Source organism: Amia ocellicauda, chromosome 21 (genome assembly GCF_036373705.1).
Source record: "Amia ocellicauda isolate fAmiCal2 chromosome 21, fAmiCal2.hap1, whole genome shotgun sequence".
In the NCBI taxonomy this organism is placed as follows: Eukaryota; Metazoa; Chordata; class Actinopteri; order Amiiformes; family Amiidae; genus Amia; species Amia ocellicauda.
The window spans coordinates 15,457,549-15,482,199 of NC_089870.1; the positions used below are offsets into that span (position 1 = coordinate 15,457,549).

Consider the following 24,651-nt stretch of genomic DNA (forward strand, 5'->3'; position numbering starts at 1 on the left):
GAGTGTGTAGTTTTAATTTCCTCTGCACGTTTTCACAGTCATTAGGAGCTCCTCTTCTTCTCTCTCTTTATTTATCCTTGTGGAGAGGGCCAGCGCAGGGCATACTCCTGAGAGCTTGTAATCCCTGTGTTGTTTTACCCAGAGCCACTCAAACAGAGGCGGTAAGGGATCCCACCTTCTCTGCAGGAAATCGCAGAGGAGAAGGATCGTCTGGCGAGGCCGGCAGCGGAGACAATGGAAGGTCCTGTTGACCGCCACTCGCTTTCGTCTGGTACCCGTCTGTGATGTGCTCCCCTCACCTTCCTTCCCTCGCAACATTTTATTTTCTCGAAAAGCCGGATTTGATGGTCATAGCACCACGCACTCCACATGCCAGTTCCTCGTATATATTGCAAATCTAGATATGCTGCTGCTTAGTCTATTCAGTGTCCCAGTCTGAGTTCTCAATCCATTTGGATTCAAAGGTTATAATGAAAATGGAGGTGTATCTTGAATGTAAGTTACTGTAGATGCCAGAAACTGGAACTACCAATGTATTTATTGCAGGTTTCAACATAAGCACTTTAATAATTCAGTTTAATTGCGATTCATGATCTGATTGGGCCAAAGATCTGCATTGGAATGGATTGGAAGCTCTGATATTTGTCTAATCCTGTTAATATATTTGTACTTATCATTTTTCTTCTTCTTAAGCTTCTGAAAAATGTATTCTAATGGCTGAACAAACACTCTGCTTGCACTACCTTTGCCCATATAAAGCCATTCAATCCAGTCCAGCAGAAACCCGCCATCCTATTAGCCATGACCCTGAACCAGTGCAGCAGCAAGGATGGGAGTGGTGAGGATGAGTGTGGGGGGGTCTTTCATAGTTCGGCCTGTTCTCTGAGGTGTTTATAAACACCCCCAACCTGAGTGTGGTCTCTGCAAAAACGGATAACTGCAGTATCATTTAACACCGGTGAAAGAATGTGGAGAACGCCAAGTGAGGAATCCTCAGTTCTTGCATTCCTAGGCTACTGCAAACACCAAAACCCATACAGCAGATAAACTCTGCAGGGCTCAGCGTGTAAACAGAGCTGGAATCTCGACCCCCAATCCAACAGGGGGGTGGCAGTCCAGTTAACTGACTAGCCTTGTGCTTTAGCTGGGGTTTTAAACATTGTCTAATGTCCTTCGGCACTGGGAAATGTTCCAGTCCATCTGTCTATCTCTATATCTATTAATCAATTTCTAAATGAACCACACCTTTTTAACTAAACATTGATGTTTTACTTCTTTAAAGAGTTTGCAAAACCTTTTTTTGCAAAGATTATTAAACACACGAAAGGTCTAGATTTAAAATAACCAAGATATGGAGAAAAGAAAAAAGGAAACTATTGGAAGGGACATTAACACAAGGTAAAATACTCAGACATACACTACATATATAAGTACATTTATAAATAAACTTTGCAAAAGCTGACTTAGTCCTTGCACTATTAATAATGGGGGACAAAATCCAAGTTTAATAGTGTATTTCATGACTTGATGGTTAAAAGCTGTCATCTGGGATCTGATTAACTGATTCTCAGTGAATCACATGAATTAATCATATGCTTTTAAATGTATTTGTGTTAATAGACTCCCTTTCTTCCTAATAAAAAATAGATCCTTATTTTCCAGAGGAAGACGTCTGACTGTGCACGGCTGACTTCTATGAAGTGGCCTAACACAGGGATTAGCACCATCCAATCGAGACATGCCAGCACTGCCAGCCCTCCCGGACTAGGAAAGTGTTGAAGAGAACAAAACCAACGAGCTATTTTCTTTGGGATTTTTCTCAGTGTAATTTGCTGTGGAAAAATAAAAAACACCCACAATAACCAGATACACCTTACAAAAAAATGCAGACTTAAGAATCGACAATCACTGAACGCAGCATTTTCCAAATGAAAGGAAATGAAAACAGGGAAGACATAGTATCAAGCTTTAATTACATTACTTAAAGCCCTGTGGCACTGTGATGAGACTGACAATGATGATGATTATATATAGAATAAATTGAAATTTGCAATTCACCAAACATATGATGCTGCCATCCAGCACGTTTGAAATGCCATCAAATCGTCAATTAAGACCTGGGGGGGGGAAGGTTAAACTGCCTCAGACGTTATGATCATTTGTTCACATATCATGCAAAGCTCAAGTGGAATAAAAAACCAGAGGACCCTGTGGCACTCCTGCAGCAGTTATCACAACATGCTGAAACACATCAACATTGAAGATCAACATCAACAACTTTTAACTTCTAAGAAATCCAATATATAAAACCGCAGACAGGAAGTCGAGATTGCATCAGCTGGACAGTGAATTAATAGCATGTTTACTGCAATCAAGATTATACAAACAGGCAGGCAAATTAATTGCAGGCAAGTTGCTGTTTTGTGTGTGTGTGTGCATTTGTATTCAAGTTCAGATTTAGTTGTTATATCAGAGTTCATATTAAAATGCAAACGATGGCAATGATTGCATGCAAGTGTAAAGATTTCCGAGTCTTTTTCATGCTGTCAATGATACACAAGAGCAGACTGTGCAATAGAGAGAGAGAGAGAGAGAGAGAGAGAGGGAGAGGAGAGGGGAAGGGAGAGAGAGGGACAGAGGGAGGGAGATTTTGGAGGGGAGGAGATTCATTTAACTACAAGTTTGAGAGGTACAGAGGAGCAATTAGTGCCATGTATGTATCGAGGAACTGAGGAAATAGAGACCGGTCTTCTTGCACCAGCTTTCCCACCCAGGACCATTCAAACCCATCAGTGTGTGTGTGGACCCTGCCAAAGACGGACGGGTCCGCTTGCGTGCATTAAAGGGACTGCAGGGCTGCATCTCTGTGAGGATCAATTACAGACATTTGCTAAAAAGAAAGAAAGGAAAAGAAAGTGTGTTCAAGACAACGGAAGATATTATTAGACCGTTTTGGTTTTTTTTTTTTGCTGCTTTTTTTGGAGGACAAACTGCTCCCAGAGTGGCACCCAAAAGGACGGACTTTGCCGGTTTCTACTGGAACTTTTCATAATTGTCATATCGGGTTACAGCAGCTGTTTCTTTTATTTCATCCAGATGATTGTTTGATGCCATCAGACCCCCGATCCGGCCGGTGCCAATGAAACGCAGCTCCCGGGGGGGTGTCGGCTGTCCTTCTTCAGGTTGACTGTGCCCGAGCAGCAGGACGTGCCGATGCGCACTTTGCACGACTGAGACATTTGCGTTTCTTTTGCGTCAGGGCTCGCTTTGAAGATCCGTGTCGGTCTCTCCTCCGCACATGTGCCTTTCGTACCGGAATTGATGCGCTTTAGTCCGATTCGCCGGCTGGAAACTGGATGCGGCAATCGACATGAAATTTTTGGCCAACATCACCCAGATCATCGCCGCCCTGCTCCTGCACTTCTCACCTGCTCAGGTAAGCGCACGATTGAGCCTTTTTTGGGAAGCCTGCTCTGGCACATCCACCCCCAAAGTGTCACATGCATGTGCTCTCTGTGTTACATGTACATGTCTGCATGTGTCTCATGCAACCCTGGCAGCCACCCTGTCGCTCACATGACAAAGCTGCAGTTTTAAACTTGGAAGCAATAGTTAAACTCATGCAATTGTGGGATTGAACCCCTAGAGCCGCTAAATCTTGTGTTTATTGTGATTTTTAATTACATTTATGGTTGTTCCAGAATTTGCACTAATAGAGATGCTAGCCATGTTGTAAAATAAATAAGGGATTTACTAAAGTATACCAGTGCTCTAGACTAAACTATTTAGTTTGAATTTCCCTCGTAACTCCATACTTCAGTCATTGCGTCAGACCGTCTCTGAGTCAATATAATCCACGGTTTCATTGCTCTCTGAGCTCCTTCTGATCTCCTGCCATACAGAGGGCTGAGTCATCTGGAGAAACGTGACAAGTCGCATATAGGCATTGGGTTCATTTCTATTATTGTGAATTGGTGTTTTGTGTTTTCTTTTTGACCCATAGCTACACAACTCTGCTATTTGGTGTTATGGTGCCCCCCCAACCCCCCACACCCCACACCCCACACCCCACACCCAAGTCACAAGACACAACCACACCCCACCCCTCCCCACACACACATACAATCGCACGCACACACACAAAAGGAGAATAGGATCCAGTACACCCATCGTTCCCTTATATCAAATATCCAGCCTTTTCAGTTCAGTCTTTCCTCTCTATTACAGCGTTACTCTGGCCTTTTGTTGGTGTCTTCTGGTTTATTCAGGGTCGGTGATAAATGTTGAAGTAATGAACCCCTCGCAGAGTCAGCCTTGGCTCAATTTGTGTCAGTGTAAGATATTTGGAGAGGTTTCAGAGAAATCCTAGCAAGGACTTCCCACACAGTCTGGCTGCCTGGCTGGTGTCTTTAAAAGGGGGAATGTTTTAAAACACACTTGCAGAAAGTTCATAGACAAAGGTTAACATAATCTTTGACATACAGAAGCACTGAGTTGTTGAACAAAGGGGTTATGACTCAAATTGATAGGTTTAAGTTAAGTGTGGATATAGTCTTACCCTAGTTGTAGTGGTGTAGTCTATATTAACGCACACACACACAAAACTGTTCCCCAACTGGTTCCATTTCGACCCACTTGCTGAATACTATTACCTATCAGCTTTTGTTGATGTGTGGGGGATCAGATGCGGCCCATTGAAAGTGGCCTATAGGAGGGGTGAACTGATTACTGATACCCCTCCCACCCTCCATGCGCTGCGTACTAAACAAAAGTAACAGTGTTAATTGTTTTCACTGAATGGCACCGAAGCTCTGCTGGGATTCGCGGCCGCAGATTGTTTAGGGAGAGAGCGGCAAACACTGGTTAAATTCAGGCCTTCTTTATGCGCCGCTGTCTGAGGACCGCCGTAACAAATGATCACATCCACGTCCGATTATCTGCCCTTGCGGTGCTCGTCTTTGTCTGGGCGTCTTTCACACACTGGGCGGCTGGCCTGTCACGTTTTCTCGCCGGTCGTGGATTTGTGCTGAGCGAGAGAGCATTGACCTTCTAACGGTCCTACCCTCCCAGTGCTGTAGATTTTTATTTTTTACAGTTGTTGTTGTTGTTATGATGGCATTTGTTGCAACAACCTTGAGAATATTTACCACAGGCTGCAAGGACAAAGCAGTCCTCTGTGCTGCGCTGTGACATTGCCACTTTTAAGCCTCACCTCCGCTTGAAAAAGTACGTCAGCAGTGCAGGGCTCTGCGTCTCCTAGGCTGTAGGAGTGACGCCTCGTATTCAAGTCTTGTGCCACTCAGTAATAACACTTGTAAGAAAGTGCCACCAGGCCTGGCATAGCTGCATACCCTGTCGGTTAGACTGAAGACCCATTCAGTTAACTTTTTAGCTGGACAAACAAGCAGCTACACACTAGCTATGTTAGCATCTCATGTATAATGCAAGTCACAGCCTCCTAGTCTATTCAGCTTTTTGTCCCCCAATTCATAGAAGAACACTCTGCCAATTTGGCGGAAAGAGCTGCCGCGGTCTCCAAGTCTGAATGTAGAGTATGCCATGCCCAGCTTTAACCCTGTGCTTCGGCGCTTTTGTTGAAAGTGTTGATCAAAGAGTGTTTTGGTGCGGTTACCTTCATTTAACATTAGCAGCTATGTGTATCCATCAGCTCAAAGCCTTTCAGCCCAGGCATCATTAAAACCTCCTGGATTGTTTTCTGTCAATTTTGTCCCCAGAAAAAGCAAAGATGAGCTAGTTCTACATTGGGTTAAGCAGATAAGTACCCAATTAGTGTGATCGCTGGGTTTAAAAATAAATAAATACAATCATTTCAGTTAAAATGCCACTTTGGCCATTCTCTTGGTGGGAAATATGTGATTCTTCCATGCAGCGATGGTTACATCAGCGTGGTGCAGAGAGGGGCCGAGTGCTTGACTCCACAGCCTCTTCAGCGAGCACAATTCCGACAGCTTCAGCATTCATAAATTCCTTTGAATCCCCCTCCTCCAGCTCCCTTTGACACGGCTGTAGTAAAAGACGGCTCCCTACTGCATTAACAGCTGTTGACGCTCGCCTAACACTGTGGTCCATCTGAGGAGTGTGTTCATCCGCCGGGCCAACTAGTGCCGGGATGCTTTAGTCTTTTCGAGAGGACGGAGGGGCTCAGCTTTTCAGGCCGTGAATGCAGGCTCCGCACTCTGCTAAGCGCCGGGACCGTCGGGAACTTTCAAACAGCTGTTTCTTTGATAACCCGTCCAAGCAACACATGCTCCTGCTGCATGCATCTCCCAACCGCAGTCACACTTCCACCCCGCCGTACCATGCAAGGCTGCACATCGCGAACTCCACCAACGGCAAAATTAACACGCCGAAGTTGTGACATTGAGCAATAGATTATGGGCTGCACTTTATCCCAGGAAAGGAATTTTCTTTGTACTACACCAATTATAAAGGTGCTGCCCTGACATAGTTCCACTAAATTAAGGCACAACAAATACATCCTATTAATTTAATTACAGCCTGGTAATACATTACAATTATGCAGTGAGTCCTGGAAGTACTGATCTTGTATTTCTATGAATAGGAGGTATTCATTTACCACTTATGTGTAGAAAAGCTGTACTGGTAGTCTACAGAAGAAGGCTTGTGCCAGATGTTGAACAACTTTGTAATTATAGTGTAATTTATATACCTGTATTGTGAATAACAGGCGGATCTTAAGAGTGCCTAAATGTGGTGTTCACGTTGAATTTAAATATTACGCTAATCTAATGTACAGAACGACACACAAGCAGGCTTTTCCGGTTCGACCAGGAGGAGTGTAAGGCTGAAGTATATGGGGGAGTGGGTGTCTGTGGGGGTGCAGCTACATCTTCCTGCAGGGAATGCAAACAAATGGAAAAGTAAATAGTCGCAGTTTAGGAACCATTTATAAATGTCTGCATCTGGCTTTTTCCACATGCCTGGAGTTCATAATGAGCGATGGCTGTTTACTTCTCTGTAATCTGTTTCTGTTGTTGTAGGGCGTAAAGTAACCCATCGTGCGCAGCTGTGTGATGGAGATGGGTCTTGAAAATGTGGGCTTGTAAAACACATTATCAAACACATTATTATTTCTACCTATGCAGCTATAGATGCTGCTGCCACTGCCCCTTATGGCTGGAACATGTTTGTTTGTTTGTTTGTTTATAATGCACATTTATAATATCACAACAGTTTTTCTTGTGTGCAGTGTTATTGCCGCTAGTTTCAAGGATGCAGTTACCCTGAGTCTAACTCTTAATAGCGTAGGCAAGTGCGGGCGAGCCGGGCATGGGCACAGTTGATTGGATTAAGTTGCAATCTTTTCGTGGGGCTGTACAGCATTAATTCATCCCACTCTCATTAGCTTGTTTAAGTCTCCTGCAGCACTGAGGTAAAATAGATCAGAGCAGATGAAACCAGGCCTGTGCATCTGGATGGCGTTGCTTTAGGCAAATAAATTCCCTGTGAGCTGAAGTTAATGTTACACCAAATTATTTTCTCTTATGTTAAATGTGCTTAAATGTGTAATTTTAACTGAATGCATATGGAAAGAGTTTGACCTGTTTCTATTAAAACATTGTTTATCACTTGTGATCGGGCTCTCTGTCAGTTGCACCTGTTTGGCCTTGTGCTGGTAAAAACAGCCACGGACGGCCAGCGTCTTTCTGCTCTGTGTTTTGCTCGTACAGAAGTTCTGGGGAAGCACCTGTGTTATGTTACCAGAACAATAGCAGTGGCATCGTTGACCGTCCTCCTCCTGAACACAACAATGTCTGGACGTCATTCCTCGATGCCCGGCGCTGAGTCAGTGTGACAGGTGCTTTAAAAAAAAAAGGTTCATGCAGAATTCCCCGTTCAATTTCCTTTGTTATTTTTACATCTTCTCCTTCCTCCTTCTAATTTATTCTTAGCACATCCTAGTTCAGACCAGAGGTGTTTTCACGTTGCCCTCCGCTGATAAAACGGCAGCTGTTGACGACAGGATTTGTGTGAGTGAGGTTTTTATCAGCGCTGACATCCCGTCTGCAAAAATGGCACTGCAGCAGTGATAGAGGAAGAGCCTGGCTTTTACCAGCACCGCCCCCCAACTCTTCTGACTCATTGCTCCAGCCACAATCCAGAAGGCCAGACAGGGATGCAGAAAACCAGCTTGGCTGTCCCATTGCCTTGTCTCTACCCAGACCAGTGTCTGGAAACGGCAAAGCTTAAATCAATACACTACTGGCAGATGGCATGTGAAGGACTCTATAAAAAGCTTTGCAAATATTCCCCTGCTGAGCTACTCAGAAGGATTTCTTTTTAAGGTCCCCTTTTTAAGAATGATCTAAGGAAGTCAATCATAAGCTCATTTTCAGTGCACGCTGTGTGTGTTTAATATCTAGATATATGCACAAGCCCATCATGTCATCAAAATGATATCAGAGCACCAGTGTCTGTCCCAGGGCTTCTGTTTTTATGATAGTAACTACACAGTACTGATTCAGTATTTTCAGTTTGCAAATCATCCACAAGGAACTGCAGCCATCTTTCATTGAGTTTCATGCTGGATTGTATAGGAATTGCCTTCTAAAAAGTGTACTCTGAAACACTCACACCTCTATTTGCTCTGATCTCTACGAAAAAATTCCCTATTCTAAATGTATTACTCAGTGATGCAGGGAGATGATCTCTTTTGTCAAGGTTCACGTGTGAGCCAACGCATCGAAACTCCACGCAGAATGATGCATGTCTGAAAGGATTACAGCTCGTATCCGAGACAGACAGACAGACGTGCGTTCAGTGTTTCCAGCTTCTGAGGCTCGCTGTAAGACGTGATTCATTACAGGTGCTTCCTTCCCATTCAGCCATTAACACAACAATACCTTAACTGACCATCTGTGCAGCATACAGGCAATTATCTTGTGCTGCAGCAGACTGCGCACTATTTATATAACTGGCAGTGTACCGCGCCAGCAAGCCTGCCAACAAAGTCAACAACAGCCTGTACAGGTGACAGCACAGACAGCTGAGTTGTGCGAGTCTGGCTTGTGTTGCTGCTCATACCTGTCCCCGGTCTCTGGCCCTCTGTCAGAAGCCTTCTGTCTTTGTGTGCCGTGTGTTTCCTGCCCATAGAGGATGTTTTCTTTTTCGTTTGACTGCTCATGGGTTGAAGACTGATTTCATGCCACAGCCTCCAAAGCAGCACTGTTTATGAACTCATTATAATAAGCAATCTGGAAGCATCTGGCTTGAACGCTGCTGTTTCGAAGCGTGTGACAGACCTGCTGCTGTTATGAGTCCGTATATCGACGCATCTTGACAAGGGGGTGTAGCAGCCATACGTGCAGCCAGTGAATGGGCCATGGAAAGTGGTGTCCAGTACAAATGATGAAGTGGCCTTGATTCATGAAGCTGTCCTTTGTGGACGCTCAGTGGGAACCCCGGTGTCTCGTTGACGGGCCGTCAAGGCTGTAATGCGCCGTCCTTGGGGAGAGGGCGCAATTGCAATCAGGAAATATGAATTTCTCTTCCCCTCGGGGAGGAGCGGTGTTCAGCGCTGCAATCTCCTCTGGAAACCTTTAATCTCCCATCTGTTGGTAATTTCGTGTGGTTTACACAGGGAGTACAGCGTTTACTGTAATAGAGACGACAATTACCCACTTCTTATCTCGGGATTTGTGTGAGCATGGAGGGAAATGAGCTATAAGGACTGAAAGTGCACTTAACAAATTGGGATAGACTTTTTTTTTCAGTTTCCAGGTTAGATATAGAAAACACAGTTCTTCTAAGGAGTTTGTTTTCTAGGATTTATTTTCTCCCGAAACCTATAAAAAACATTTCTGTGAAATCTAATCGACGTCCCTGGAAACAATGAGTTATCCAGCGCTGTTGGGGTCATAGATGGTCCTGTTTCTGTGAATGTTTTTGTTTGTATAGGAGACCGTGCATGACCACTCTCTCTAAAAATATTTTGTTCTCTCTGCTCTCTTCCCATCATGACAGCAATATTCTAGTTTTCAAGACAAAGAGTCCTGCTCAAGAGGACTTATAATTATGGTTACAAGAATGCAATTAAAGGTCGTTGGTTTTGGCATTTGATTAATCCTTGTGTGTATAATTTTTTTTTTTTTTTAAAGGCAGGGAGGACAAATGAAGTGTAGGTGCTTTCAAATTCCTCAGCAGTGAATTACTGAGCCTCTCTTCAGGGAGTTCAGGATACTCTCTCATTGAAAGCTACTGTCCTGCTGACTAACAGTGCCTGATCTTTCAATACCTCTCACTGCACCCTGTACATTTACACTTTAAAGGCGTTTAAACTTGAACAAGTCATGCATTTCATTTTTCCTTTGCATTCCTGTCAGCTCCCATGTCTCTCAGCACACTTGAGATCATCTGTCACTGTCTTTGGTGGCGCTGCCTGCTTTTCTCTCTCTGTGCTTCCTAACGCAAACGAGTTCACATAATCATGCTCTTCAGATTCGAGAGGACGTCCTGCCTGACACAAACGACATGCTTTAAAAGTTTTTTATACACTTCTACATTTGAGGGACAAAGGCTCGGAAATCGCCGAATAGGCGACGTGTTGCGCTATGTGCCCCCAGTGCCCCCTGCCCCCAACCCTGGCCTCCGTAAACCCCCAGGGAGGGGGTGCTGTGCTCCAGTGACCCTGAACAGAGGCGCTGGTCACAGTCGGCCATGTGTGCACTGGTGCGGTGGCTTGACTGCTCTTCCCAGGGGCTTCTCTCAATGACAAGCCAGGGCTGCCGCTGAGAGGGCCAGCTCTCCTCTGATGTCATCGTCTGGCATCCATGTTCCGCTCCCACAGCGACCCAGTGCAGCTCTTCAATTATCACCCCTGGTCTAAAGTCAGGGTAAAGTCTAAAGTAAATCTGACTGCATGCACACAGACCTCTGACTCAACACTTGGTACACTAGTGTGAATCGGAGAGTAAGATGCTCACGCACATGGAGGAGAAATAAGTCCGAGTCATTGCAGGGTTTAAAAATGGATGCATGCGACATCTTTCAGTATAAATTGACATCTATCTCAATAGAAAATATGCAGCACAATATTTTCAAAATAAGTATTATGCAATATATACAGCCTATGTGTTGCAAGAGATTTCAAGGTTTCTTAAAAGTGTTAGAACTACTTCAAGAGTTAAAAGGCAAGATCTTTCTAATTCAAACTGAAGATTCAACTTGCAGGATAAGTTCTGTCCCCACCTTGTGGGTAGGCTGTATTATTAGCAACTGCTGCAGAGGAAGCCTCATGACTCTGGGTATTTTTATGAATTATTCTCCTAAAAATGGCTCTCAGAAAAATGGCCTCAGGGGCCACTAACATTAAAGTGATTATCTTTTACGCTGCCCTGTTCCTTGAAATTGACTTTTACCTTTGAACTTTTTTTAATATCATGTTATAAAAGCAGTCTCAGCTGACTGCTGACAACAGATCACAAATCACACATTTATCTAGAAATGTGGCTTTCAAAACCTCAAGAAATTGTGTGTTTATGAAATGGCACACTTTTCAAAGGAAGACACTTTTGATTCTGTGAAATAGAGTTTAAAAGGACTTGATATTAAATGGGAAAAACTAAATAATAATAAAAACAGGCTTTGAAGCAATAACTTAAAAGCCAAAGTTTTCAGTCCTTGTATCACAGAGCTGTTGACTTTTCTAGCGCAGACAGATAAAAACAGGGTTTGTGACAGTCAGAAACTGGCTTATTTCAAGATCTGACCCTTGATACGAGTTTCTGAAAAACTGGGCAACCTTTTCATTTGATTTGTTAAAATCTTTTTATTTCCAAAACATCATTAACTGTGACCTTTGTGGTGTATCAACGAGTCTGTGTGCATTAGTGCTGAATAACATATGATTGCCTGTGACATGTGGAGAGAACATGAAAGAGGCAGACGATACAACTGTGCTCTGTGATGTCTCAGACCGCGCCAGAAGCATTCCACGGGAACGGTCTCACTGCGTTGTCGGAGATCTTCAGATGCTAACCCAAGATCGCGTTCCTTTGAACCTCTTGCATGAACAGAGATGTTTGGGTTGGCAGGACCATTTGCAGTCTTATTAAAGGGTTGAGAGGAGACTTATCTAATGCCTAACATCTGAAAACCATTTGTCATACTAATCATAACAACATCCGTCTGCACTAGATGTGCTGGAGATAGTTGTCCCTCAGTGGACGATTGTTCTATTACACCTGGTCTGTTATCTTTTTAGGTGTAAATGTCACACTTTCTTTGTGCTGCCCTTACAATTCATCATGAAATCCTCAAACAAATAATGTGTTTTTCTCCTGATAAGCTGTTGATACGTCACTGCTTTTATTATAATAATTAGCAGACACCCGTATCTCAGGTGACTTACAATATATCACATTATTTTAATATACAATTACCTGTTTATACAGCTGGGTTTTTACAATCCAGGTAAAGTCCCTTTCTCAAGGGTACAACAGCAGTGTCCCACACCCACAGCCCTCTACTCCACACTGCTGCTCGTGCCCGTCTATATCCTGTATAATGTATTAATTGTCATGCCATACTTGGACTTAAGATTGAAATCAGTGCTTCGAATTTATAACTCTGCTCATGATCGGAACATCAGCAGAATTAAACCTCGCACTCCCTGTTCCTAAACTCCTGCCGAGGCAACTTCAAAGGCCGAGACTCAGGTCACTTTGTATGTATGCTGTTTCTGTGCCTGATCACAAATCATGTATGTGCTTTTTTGCTTTATAACGGAAATAAAACCTATATTGTGTACCATCTGCACTGGAACAATTCAGGTTACGTCAGGCAAGTGGTTTTGCAAATGCTGGGCCATTGTGAACGGCTTGTGAAAAGGCCTCAAACGGAGGACTGCCAAAGCTCCCGATCGAGGGGTACAGTGCCTTTCCAGTCCTGGGTTGTTTGGATTAAGTAACGCTTTGCATGTGGAGAAAGCCCCCTCCCCGAGTCGCAAGAAAGCGCCAGGTTGTTGAGATCCCAGGGCTTTTTACGACGCGACAAAAAAGCACGGCCCCGTCGGATGTCAGAGCGGCTTTGTGTGCCTCGTCCCGCACTGCCTTCCTTTCAGCAGCACAAGAAAGGAGCCGTCTTACTGTAATTAAGGCACATTAATTGTGTTTCTTCTTTAACATTGAATACGTGGAAAGAGCCCTGAGAAAAACACAGAAGAATGCAAAGAAGTGCACTGACATAACTGCCTCATTAATCTGTCCTACTAAACGTGAACTAGGTTTTTTTTTTCCCTGAGGATCTTCATGACAAACGCTCCAGTGTGTTTTATTTCTGTTTTTGTTTTTTAAATGACCTGTCAGCTTGCCAGTTAGTGTAAATAACTAGTGTGCACAAACTGGAATATAGACTGTACATATTACACACTCATGCAGAATGATAAATATTGATTGGCTGTGGAACAGGTCGCTGCGGACAAATAAGAGGCTCCATACGCCCAGAGTAGTTTTAGATGGCACATTTGATTTGGCTTTTTCAAACTTCCTGAACCATATCCCACAAATGAAACGGCTGTGAAGTGCTTGTTAGCTGTGGGAGCTGCCGTGATGAGGAGAGCGAGCTGATGCGCCTTTGTTCAGATCTGATCCAGAGGACACGGAGTACTGAAATGAGTTACAGTCTTGCCTTTGCCCCCCGACAGAGGGAACGAAAAGTTCTTCAGGAAGTATTTTATGAAAGGAAGATGAAAATATTGAGTGTTGAAAATAGTAACAATCAACTGTGTCGGGTCACACTGGCGTGTATGCTAATCGGGGCTTCCTGGATTGTGACTGGAAATGTGTTTCCCTTAACCAGAATCACTCGGTGACTCAGTGGATTGTGCTCAGTTGACCCTGCCTGAGCTTTACCTGCAAGGTTGATGCTGTACTTTGTTTTCCAGCCATTAACCTTTCAGCGTCTCTTCCTACTGCTAAAATAAGGGAAAAATGAGCACATAAACAACCAAGTAGAAAGAGCAGAGTTCAAACTAAGACTGACTAAACTACTAGCACTCTCTCAGTAACAAATGTTGTGTTTATTATCAGACTGGATTAGCCATGAATTCCCTTATTGTATGCAAAAATAACTTTTGTAACTGACAGTAGCAAATAATTGTGTTTTAATGTAACACTAATTTGGATGATCCGAAATAGCTATGTAATACAAGCTATACAACCCCTGTTGGCTAAAACACTGAAATCGGTGTCTGTTTTCATTCAGATACCAAGTTGTACAATGACTATTCATTCCAGGAAGATGTCATGTAATCACACAATACAGACTGCTTATCTGTCTTGGGCATACTTGTTTACACAGTTATGTAAGCTCGTTTTATTAAATGAGTCCCGACACCTCAATCTGCCAGCGCTGCCTCACAAGCTTGTCTCCCAGGAATGCTTGACAGATTCCTCTCTGGTCAGGGTCTTCGGCCAACGTGCACCATCACGGCCCGCCCGCAGACCGGGGCCGCTCGGGCAGAGTTGCTTATGGGAGAACACGATGCCGTCGCATGGTATGGTTTGTAGACTGGATGTGTGAAGTTCAGAGCATGCTCACAGGGAGGAGACTATATAATATATGACAATGAAAAGAATGCTTGTCTTCATGAGCATGTATATGAATTACTTTTAATGTTCTTTAAGTATTTCAATATGAGTATTAATTACAACTTTATAAATCAAACTTTGGTCCACCAATTACCCTCCAGTAAGGCTTTAGAATCCAATGGAAAACAGAGAAACTGTGCATCTGCTTCACTGCCTTATAGAAACCGATCAAATCTAATAGCAGCATCCTTTGTGCACTCGGCCCCTCATCCAACAGAGCGCTTGAATCGCACCCTTCATCCGGAATGATAACTGGCCAATAAGAGCGGGCGCTGGTCTGAAGCAGCCGGTGGGATGATCCGAGCCCCTCGTCAGAAGGACAAGGCTGGAGGAATGGCTTTTTCATTATGTAGTAGATGCAGTCTGTTTGGGGGTAAACAATGCTTCGGTCACAGCCAAACAATCTCACATCTGGCTGTAAAGCTCTCTCGGGCTCTCCCTTTCTTTCTCTGTCACTCCTCTCCCCTCCCACCTCGCTGTAAAAGAATCCCAGCGCTGAATTGAAGGGCAGGAGAGGAGCTGTAGAGGGCAGAGTGTGTGCGCATTGACAGAGTGAGCGCGCGCAATGAGGAACGGCTACGTGAGCTTCCCCACATGGCCCCACCGGCATGCCAAGTGTGGGAGCAGCTCGCTCTCCATTCACATCCACACAGTGGCTTCTCTCTGCCGAGGTGCCAAAAGGCACGGGTTAATTACGCCCGAGACGTTTGTCTGCTCGGCTTAAGTCTCCTATAGTTTCCCCTCATGTTGAAGGGTGGCTTAAAGCGATGGATGAATATCTTTTGTGATGTGGTCTGCTGTGTTTCTGAGGGCTTAATGGAAACCACCGATCTTCCCACTTCTCGAACCAGAGCTGGAGCGCCGCCCGGGCCCCCTGGGAGAGAAAAGGCTGGCGCTTTCTGCCAGCTCCTGGAAAGACGGCAGAAACTTTTCTGAGAATCGCAAGAGCGGAGACTCGCAGAGTTCTGTCATCAGGGGAAAAGAGGCTTTATTTAGACAAGCGTAAGTGGGTTGATGATGAACTGAGTAGAGAATGGGACTAACAGAAGGAGCTCAGAGTGAGGGCTCGGCTGGATTTAGCGCGTTTGTATGAAATCGAACCCCACACACACACTCAACCCGCTCTCCCTTTGAACAATGCCATCCTGTGAGATTTCTACAGTGATCTATACAGGGATAGGTTCTTTTAATTGTATTTTGTGTAGCCATGCCTAATTCGATCACCAGTGCCCTTACATCAGCTTTATTGTAACCTTTAACGTGCTATCAAAGCCTGTTAGGATTTATTTTTGTCCTGTGCTGTACCTCTGGGTACTACATCCCGCAGAAACAATGGAGATTGTAGCAGAACCAGCGCCCAGATTGAGAGAGCAGGTCATTGTGTTTTCCCAGCTGACCACTATCAACAGAACCAGTGATCCCTTTTCTCCATTGCGGTTTTGCTGCGTCAGCCTTTTCTTGGCAAACGTCATTTACCACAGGCGGCTTTTTACAGTATGTGTGTGGTTGCAATTTATCTGTGGCGTCCTGGCCTGCTCCTTTAGGTTATATATCGGTTTATATTACTGAGTCAGATGGGTTATCTCTGTGGAATGCACCATACTGCCCTGTGAGGAAGATAACTAACCACAGGCACAACGGTTGTCCTTTCCACACTAACGAGTCAGGGATTCAAAATACATTGAAGGTGAGCTATAGTATTCTTTTCCTCCTGATGAAATATAGAAAATGGCCCTAGTGGTTTTCTTGACTTTTATTTTTAAACCACAACATATCTGTGAACTCTGTGCTTCCCCCTCCCCTACTGGAACTGCGTTTAATCACTCTTTTGAGCTCAGAAGTTGCCGTGTTTGAGTTTACATCTTGAACATATTGCAGTCAGCTGGGGGCTCCATTCATACGTGGCTCTGCGGGAAGCTTTGATATGGTAGACCAGCGCAGCGATGACCTATCTTTGTGTCCTATCAGAGACGGCTTTCGTGATTGTGCCTCCTATTTGGTGTCAAACTGGCAGCTTGCAAAAACACATTGGACAAAGCAGGGGAAATGGCACTCAACGGGCACCGAAGCATCAGACAATCGTGCTCTGAATACTGTAATTATTCACAATTACTGGCTAACCAACTGTACAGACATGCAGACCAGTGCCCAGAAATGTCAGGCAGAGACATAAGATCGTGTTTCAGTAGGCTTCTCTCACAGCAAAGCCCCCGTCCAACGCAGGTCGGCAGTGTGGTGATGCACCATAAAAAAACTATTAAAAAAAAGCTTTGTTGATTGTTTCCGACACGTAACAGTGAGAAAAATGCAAATAATTGATCCTTGCTAGACAATCTTCCTGTGGTGTCTGTAGTATGCTTGTTAGATTCCATAAACTATAGTATACTGCAGCTAGATTACTCTCTCTGCCCTAACAAGAACATAGGGGTATTTTGTGAGAGATCATTCTTGTGTACACGACTGTGAGAGCATAGCCAGTAAACACGCACACACACTCCTTGGGATGGTCTCATTTGAAGAGGTTGTTTACCTCCAGCTCAATAGGATGTCCTGGGGCTCTTGCATAATACTTTATAATAACAAGGGAGATATCCCTGCTTGGGTTTAAGGGATCATCCTGTCTTGTATGTTTTAGTTTTTTTAAGTGAGGGGGGAAAAATAAATTTAAATAACTGTTTACAGTGCTGACGTGAGAAATGCCAAAGAAAGGGGAACCAACGAATGGGAAAATGAGCCCATAAAAGATGTATAGTGTAGAAACAGCTTTGTAACCTAAACAGTGCTGTGGGGGTGGGGGGGGGGGCATGTGATATAGAAGTTACCCAGCCTGGACCTGGCCAGTTGTCAAGGATTATTTTCAGACCCAGTTTCCCTGTGAAAATACTCCTTCCATCTGGACTTTCTCCATTTCAAGTCAACGGTCCTCCGCCACTAGAGGGTGTTGTTTGACAGAATAGTTTTAATTGCTCACCCTGTGCTAATGGAGAGGTCGTCTGCTGAAATCAGAGATGCTCCTCACTATCCGAGGGTGATGTGTCAACTTTATAACTACCCCTGTGTCATTGTTCTCGTTTTGTCATTCACCCTGATCATGTGGGGCATCTTTAGTAGTGATATTTAATGTGTAAGATTGGAGCCAGAAAGACCCGGTCCTCCACTCCTGAAGTATTTTTAACTTTTCTGCCAGTAATTTGCTTTTCTATGAACTCCTCGCTGTGAATTCACTCATCAGATATCTAAGCTGGTTTATTTTCTTCTGTTTCAGACGTCGGCGTCATCCAGTGGAAACAATACCTCTGGAGGTAAGATAAATAAACGTCTCGCATGTTAACATATCAAAAACCTTGACCACCACAGACTTTTTCAAGAGGTTTGAATTGGCAATTGTTGTGATGCCATATGGCCTTGATCCACCTTTACATCGAGGAGGAAATGTATTTCAAAATAGAGCATTGGGAGTTGTCCTCTGGTCTTGGTGTTTATTAATATCGTGCATGTAGAGTTACAAAGTACACTGGGAGATATTAAAGTAAAGCAGTAAAAACAAATTCAGGAAATGTGGACAGCACTGTTATATTAAAACCCTCTTCAGTGTGATTATAAGATCCTGTTGACAGGCATGGTGTCTTTCATATTAGTATGTGGCGCCGTGCTCGTCTGTTGCAGGGATTCTGGGAGAAGAAGAATTTCCTCACTTATTATATTCTGTCTCAAGCTGGGTGTATTAAATGTGGAGTTCACAACCAATAGAGCGGAGGTTTTGCACTGCGAATAGAAATGAGGTGATCTTTTCTGCTGCTTGATACGAATAAGAAACGGACTAATCAGAAAACGGACTGCTGTTTTGTTTTGGTAGTCAACATCTATCCTCTCTCAGTCAGTAGAAAAGTGTATTTGCTTTAGAGTGATATGAGGAAATAGCAGGGAGTAATTCAAGTTGCAATATTAGCCAAACTGATGGCGTCCTGTGAAGCAGGAAGCTCGCCTGCAGCCTTGACTAGGTCTACAGCAGGATTGGACGAGAATAGAGGACATCTGTTCATATTCAGGCCTCCTCACTTCTCAATGTAAGGGTGGGGAAGTAGCATACTGGGCATTCACATTTATGGAGAGTAAAGCAAACCGTAGGACACCAGAATTAATAAAAGAGAGAGAGAATGTAATGCAGGCGGGTGAGTGAGACGATTAGGAGGAGCTCAAGACGCTTCTACTTCAAAGATGCCCGCAGCATTTACAAGCCTGGTCTCGTTGCCTAATAAGCTCCTGTAACGCCGGGCTCCGCAGTGCCGTCTCCCGGGGGTCCTGATATCCACAGGCTGGGAGAGCAGTATCTGGTTTATACCCTGTTATTCACACTGACATGTTTACAAACGACCGATTTCTGCGCTTTGTCTCTCCGCTCCGCTGTGTTTGTTTGTCTAATATACTCTCCGATTACACAGCCCTGTTTTCCTCTTTTCGGTTTGATAATATCAGTACAGTTTCACGCGTAACGTACAACAGGAAAAGCTCGGATTATACAAACAAGGTTGATGCAGGAAAACAGGATACGCACCGACATGCAGCACAAGGCTGTTTTTTCTTTTTTGGCACCCGTGTTGGTTGGCAGTGACTCCTTGGGTTCCCACTTAATACTGTAATTCATATTCCTGTTCATTTCCTTCTTTTTAATAAGGCCCACAATTTGCCAGGAATTCACAGAGTACTGACCTCCTGTTCAGTATTCAAAATCTCTATCTATCACAGATGGAAGATGACTATCTTTTAATATGCCTATAAAAGCATGCAGGCTAAATAACAACAAGAAGCGTATTGTGGCCCTGTGCCTGTGGTTCAAAGTGCGCGCTGTGTTGCAGTGATGCTGTTCCGGGAGGTGTGGGGCCGCAGTTTTTGCCGCACCATTGAGAAGCTGGTGGAGGTGGTGCAGGAGTACCCCAGCGAGGTGGAGCACATCTTCAGCCCCGCCTGCGTGCCGCTGTGGCGCTGCGCCGGCTGCTGCGGGGACGAGAACCTGGAGTGCTACCCTGCCCAGACCTACAACGTCACCATGCAGGTACCCGACGCACCCGGCAGAACGGCGCAGTAAAGCTTCGTAAAAAAAGGGTCAAAAGGAGGCTTCACCCTTAGGGATAGGGCTAGGATGTGAAGTGTACTTGAATTAATCATTTTCATAATAATTTACTCCAGGTCCACTTATCTACAGCCATGGCAGATCTATCATTATAAACAGACAGAATTTCATCATCATGTACTCCATAAAAGCAGCCGAGTCAGGAGAATGGTGTGAAACAATTCAGGAACCGCTTCTCTCTCTCTCTCCCCCCAGCTCTTGAAGATCAAGCCCGTGGAGGACCGAGAGTATGTTGAAATGACTTTTGTTGAGCATCAGACATGTGAATGTAGGTAAGAAGAGAGCTCTGTTTTTATTATTCTTGTGTGTGTGTGGAAATGAAATTGATATTTTCCACAGCATTGACCCCCCAACAGCATCCTGGACTGGAGTCTTTGACTTGGAAACCACAGATTTAAATAGGGTGCATTTTATCATCTGTAGGAGAAATCCCTCTCAGAGACCTCACTATAAGGGTGTTTTATATTTCTGGCTTTGAGTATTGCGAAGTGCAGATCAAATAAGATCTTATCTGCGGCCGTGTTTTAAAACCACAATAAAGGAGAATGCAAGAACCTGGCAAAGGACACCAAGTGTTTCCATGTGCTCTCCGTTCAAAGCCAGTGTGTTATTGCTGCTGCAGCGTTGCTTTTTTATAAATACACACAATTGCACAGCAGAGGTATTGAAAGGTTAAATATTTGTATGATTATCTCAATTCTTCTGAGCTGTATATATTGAGTTTTTATTTTTACATTTGCTTTTTCAATGAATACATGGGACAATGGAAATATTAAAATAAACATGTTTTCTCATCCACAGAGAAAGGAAGGTTGTTTTACAAAAAGCAAGGTATATTATTATTATTATTATTATTATTATTATTATTATTATTATTATTGTTGGTGGTATTTAATATTAAGCGGTATTTGCTTACGAGTATTTATTTGTTTTCATTGATTCAGGAAGAGACAGAGGAAGGGAAGGAAAAGGAAGGATAAACAGAAAGCAAAAGTCTGCGACACGTAAGTTCATAACAATTGTCCCTTATATAAATTAAAGTCCAACTGAGTCCTCCTTTCTCTGAAACGATTGTAACAGCAACTTAACCCCATTAGAGCACTGCTGGGATCCTCTTATCAGGAGACTGGACGTGATCCTGTTACAGTTACACAAAGTCCAATCATTTCCAGTTATAATAATAAACAGACTGGTGATGTTGCACAGGAATCGTTCGGTGGATCCAATGTTGGCACCAGCATTTAAACAGCTGGAAAAACCGGCTGCAGTGTTTTAAATAGAGTGATTTGAACTTCCCTTTCTAATTCTGGACGGTCGAAAGTTTCTGTGTCTCTGTCACTACCAGGGGAAGAGTGTGTACCTTAAAAAAATATATATATAACTGAGAAAGTGTCCCTGTTTAACCAGTTTTTCCTCCCCACAGGTGCCAGCCCCCTCGCAGGTAACTGAAGTGCAGCTCCTGGCTCCTTTTATTTATTCCTTTTCTGGTCAGAGTTAACAACGTTGGCAGTCTTCTAAGCACTTTCTATCGGATATTGCGTACTTCATCTGGGCTTGAGTGACGGGGACTGGGCTCCCGCGGGAGTGAGACGGCCGGAGCCGGTCTGCCATCCGGAGACAGCCACGGCTCGTCCCCTCAAGTGGCCGGTCCGGACAGGCGTGCGGAGCGGGATGGCTGTGAAGGACCAAGCTCAACGTTTAAAGACTAATCGCATCAGGGAGGACGGAGATCTCTCGATTTTTATTTGTTTCATTTCTTTCTAAAACACTTAAAGTATTTATTACTAAGAATAGAGGCAATAGTCATCAATAACAGGAACTTTGCTATTTTAAACCATGTGCTGTACAGAGCCTTTCCCTGGACTGAAACACATCACAAATGGAGAGAGAGAGAGACCTTGAGGACTGCAAGAATCATACCACTCGTTAAGAGGAGGTTTATACACGTGTAACTGCTGATAAATTATGCTATTAACGTGTCTGAATGGAGGTGTGGAGTGCTTGTGAAGGAGTAAAGGGTGTCATCTCAGCATCTCAAAGAAAAGGCTATGTAAAATCCACCTGAATAAATGATACAGGACTACTGTATGATCATGTATTCAATTGATCTAAATCGGCACAAAGTACAAACTCCTTAACTGAATTATTTCTCGTATTATTTTTGCAGTAGGTGGCAGTCTCCCTCTAGGGGTCGATGTTGAGTACTGCAAATAATGGTGAATCCCAGACTCGACCTCTTGGGCAATTCCTTACAGTTGATCACATCCTGGTGCAAATATGACCTATTTATCTATTTCTCTGGTGTTGTGTTTGTTTGTCATAATCTCATATGCTCATGAGCTACTTCTAATATTCAACTGAGAGGTGCCACTGACAATTCAGAAGATTGTTTTTCTCCCGTGAGGCAGAATTGGAAGATATAATCATGAGATAAGTGTTACCTAACTCTACCTTCATGTGCACCTGTGATCCTAAGGGGAAGTCGCGGCACCACAATACAGTCAACCACCGAAAAGAACAGGACTACATGTCAGGATGAAGAAATACTCACTTGAAAATCAGGATTTATTAATTAGGCAATGAAATACCGTGGCGTTATCATGAGCTGTCCCTATGTACTGCCAGGCAATTAGACTTGAAGAGCCCTTTCAACAGTTATCATTAAAATAATGGTATTCCAAGCATAAAAAACAGGATTGAAGAGAAGTGTAACAGGCTGTGAATGGAGAGGGACCCTATGATAATGAACAGTTCCATCACATTCCTGTTGTTGTTTTTTTACCCATGCCCTAAATGGTTTTGAAGATGGTTCTCAACTTTGATTCATTTCAATTCCCTTCCATCTGAAATGTCTTCACTTCCGAAACAATTCCCCTCAGGTAGGTGACTGGTGAAGTGGGCGACCAGAGACGCACCACTTCTGATAAGGAGATAATTGAGGTCATCTGTGTTCTGTCCTAAGCTCATTATGTCCCAGCAGTGTGTTTAGACTTTAAGGGACCTATATGGGGCAAAAATGTCTACATTATTCATCACTCATTTTGTGACTCGCCTTGCTCCACTTAGGCTATTTACATTCTAAAAACATGAACCAAAAACTGGTATTATTTAACTGTATATTTGCTTTCTCATTATTATTCGGGAAAGCAAATCCCTCCATCAATCGTCTATTTCTATCCTATTTATTCTGGGGGAATGTAGTTCACAGTGGACTCTCAAAGATGGTCAAATCTCGAAGTCTTATACATCAACACGCCAAATAAACCTCTCTGTATGAAATAGAGCGGTATCGTTATGTTGCTGAACAGATGCCCTTATCCAGAGCAACTTACAATTGTTACAATATTAATTACCCATTAACTTAGCTGGGTTACTTTACTGGAGCAATCCAGGTAAAGTGTCTCGCTCAAGGGAACAGCAGCAGTGTCCCACATCCCATCCGCTCCAGAGTCCAGAGCCCTGACCGCTACTCCTAACCACTACACGCATATTGAAACATACATAACCACTTTGCATAGGACATCAGTGTTTTCTCATAACTTTATAATGGATGTTATCGGAAAGGAATTTTTGTTGTAAATAAAAAACATTTCAGGAAAGGTCTGTAAGTCTGTGTTGATAATGTATATTGTGTATATTTATATATTATATATATATATATAAATGTATTACTGTTAATAAAGAATGCAATATATTTAACCCACTCTGAGTGCTCAAGTCATTGTAATGTAAAAGTGGTTTTGAAGATGGATGGATGGATGAATTATGATTTTTGCAACTTTAATTCAATATTCCTCTTTATTTGGACTACTGATCCAGAATGCTTACTGTCAGTTTTTCACATCAATCTCAATACTTAATGTCTACAAAAAAAACATTGCAGATTCAAATTTAGTACACATAGGACTTTTTCACCCTGTTTGGCTGAACTTTCAATCAATAAAGGACGTTGATTTGTTGCATGATTTTGATTCTTTCATATTTTGTTTTTAGTGGCCAATTTAGCCTTTTAGTGTGGGGATCATTTCACACATCTATTCTTTGGCCATTCAAATGCAGAACAGACATAAATGCCTCTTCCTTGAACAGAAAGGCAGGTGAGCAGACCATCCACAGCACGTCACATCGCTGCTGCCCTTCCTGGCGTTTTGTTTGTTAGCTACTGTGTATACTGTGTGTACTGTGACCACTATAAATGCTCTGACCTTTTCTCCTACACAACTGCTCTTAGGCTCTTAAATACTTGCATACATGCATTTAGCAGCTGGCAGCTAGGGGTTAACAGATTATGCAGCCTTGGTATTTAGATAGAGCATTATCCAGATTGAGAGAGACCCCCTGTTGGCCCCTGCTGTACGCTGGGTTGGGAACTATATTTGTGGGGCTTCAGTGTTAAATGTCAGAAAACCTGTGGTAAGAAAATAATCAATAAGGTTAATTGTATCTGAAAAATTAAACAGAAACTGAAAGTAGCTCAATGTGAAGTAAATCTATGGCATTTTGCATACAAAGACTTTGATTACTTACAGTCATTATATAATACCAAAAGGGTTCTATCTTTTGTTTTTGCACAGCATGCCCGTGGGTACAGAGACGGGCTGACCCCAGATGAAAGCACACCTGTAAGGTACGTGGCTGACCAGATCTGCTCAGGATCAAAGCCTCTACAGCTCTGTGAATTCAAAATTCCGTGACGGCTCTTTCTAGTATGAAGGTCGACAGGGGAAGTGGTTCTCTCTCTTGCGTAGCTAAGTGTCTTCGGAAAAACAGTTGCACTCTCAGCCCATGCTAGTTACACAGCTCTCATAAACGGGGCTAGTTCACCAATAGGATGTACATGATAAAGATACTGGCCAACATCCAGCTGGCAACAAATCTGCAGTATAGAAG

The 24,651-nt window shown here is 43.4% G+C and overlaps 1 protein-coding gene across 1 annotated transcript; it reads left to right on the forward strand.

Moving 5' to 3' along the window:
* The first annotated feature begins 2,665 nt into the window (after positions 1-2,665).
* pgfb (placental growth factor b) lies at positions 2,666-23,460 on the forward strand. Its single transcript, XM_066694451.1, has 7 exons — positions 2,666-3,436; positions 17,896-17,932; positions 19,487-19,683; positions 19,957-20,033; positions 20,563-20,592; positions 20,706-20,765; positions 21,185-23,460. The coding sequence occupies exons 1-7, from the start codon at positions 3,371-3,373 to the stop codon at positions 21,204-21,206; spliced, it is 489 nt and encodes a 162-aa protein (XP_066550548.1). The 5' UTR covers positions 2,666-3,370; the 3' UTR covers positions 21,207-23,460.
* The last annotated feature ends 1,191 nt before the right edge of the window (positions 23,461-24,651 follow it).

What these genes read in the sequence shown, in the direction of transcription:
- pgfb (XM_066694451.1), top strand. Translation starts at nt 3,371, where the DNA reads ATGAAATTTTTGGCCAACATCACCCAGATCATCGCCGCCCTGCTCCTG. An exon ending in TGCACTTCTCACCTGCTCAG is followed by an intron (nt 3,437 to 17,895) that starts GTAAGCGCACGA and finishes CTTCTGTTTCAG; the next exon opens with ACGTCGGCGTCATCCAGTGG. An exon ending in CATCAGACATGTGAATGTAG is followed by an intron (nt 20,034 to 20,562) that starts GTAAGAAGAGAG and finishes TCTCATCCACAG; the next exon opens with AGAAAGGAAGGTTGTTTTAC.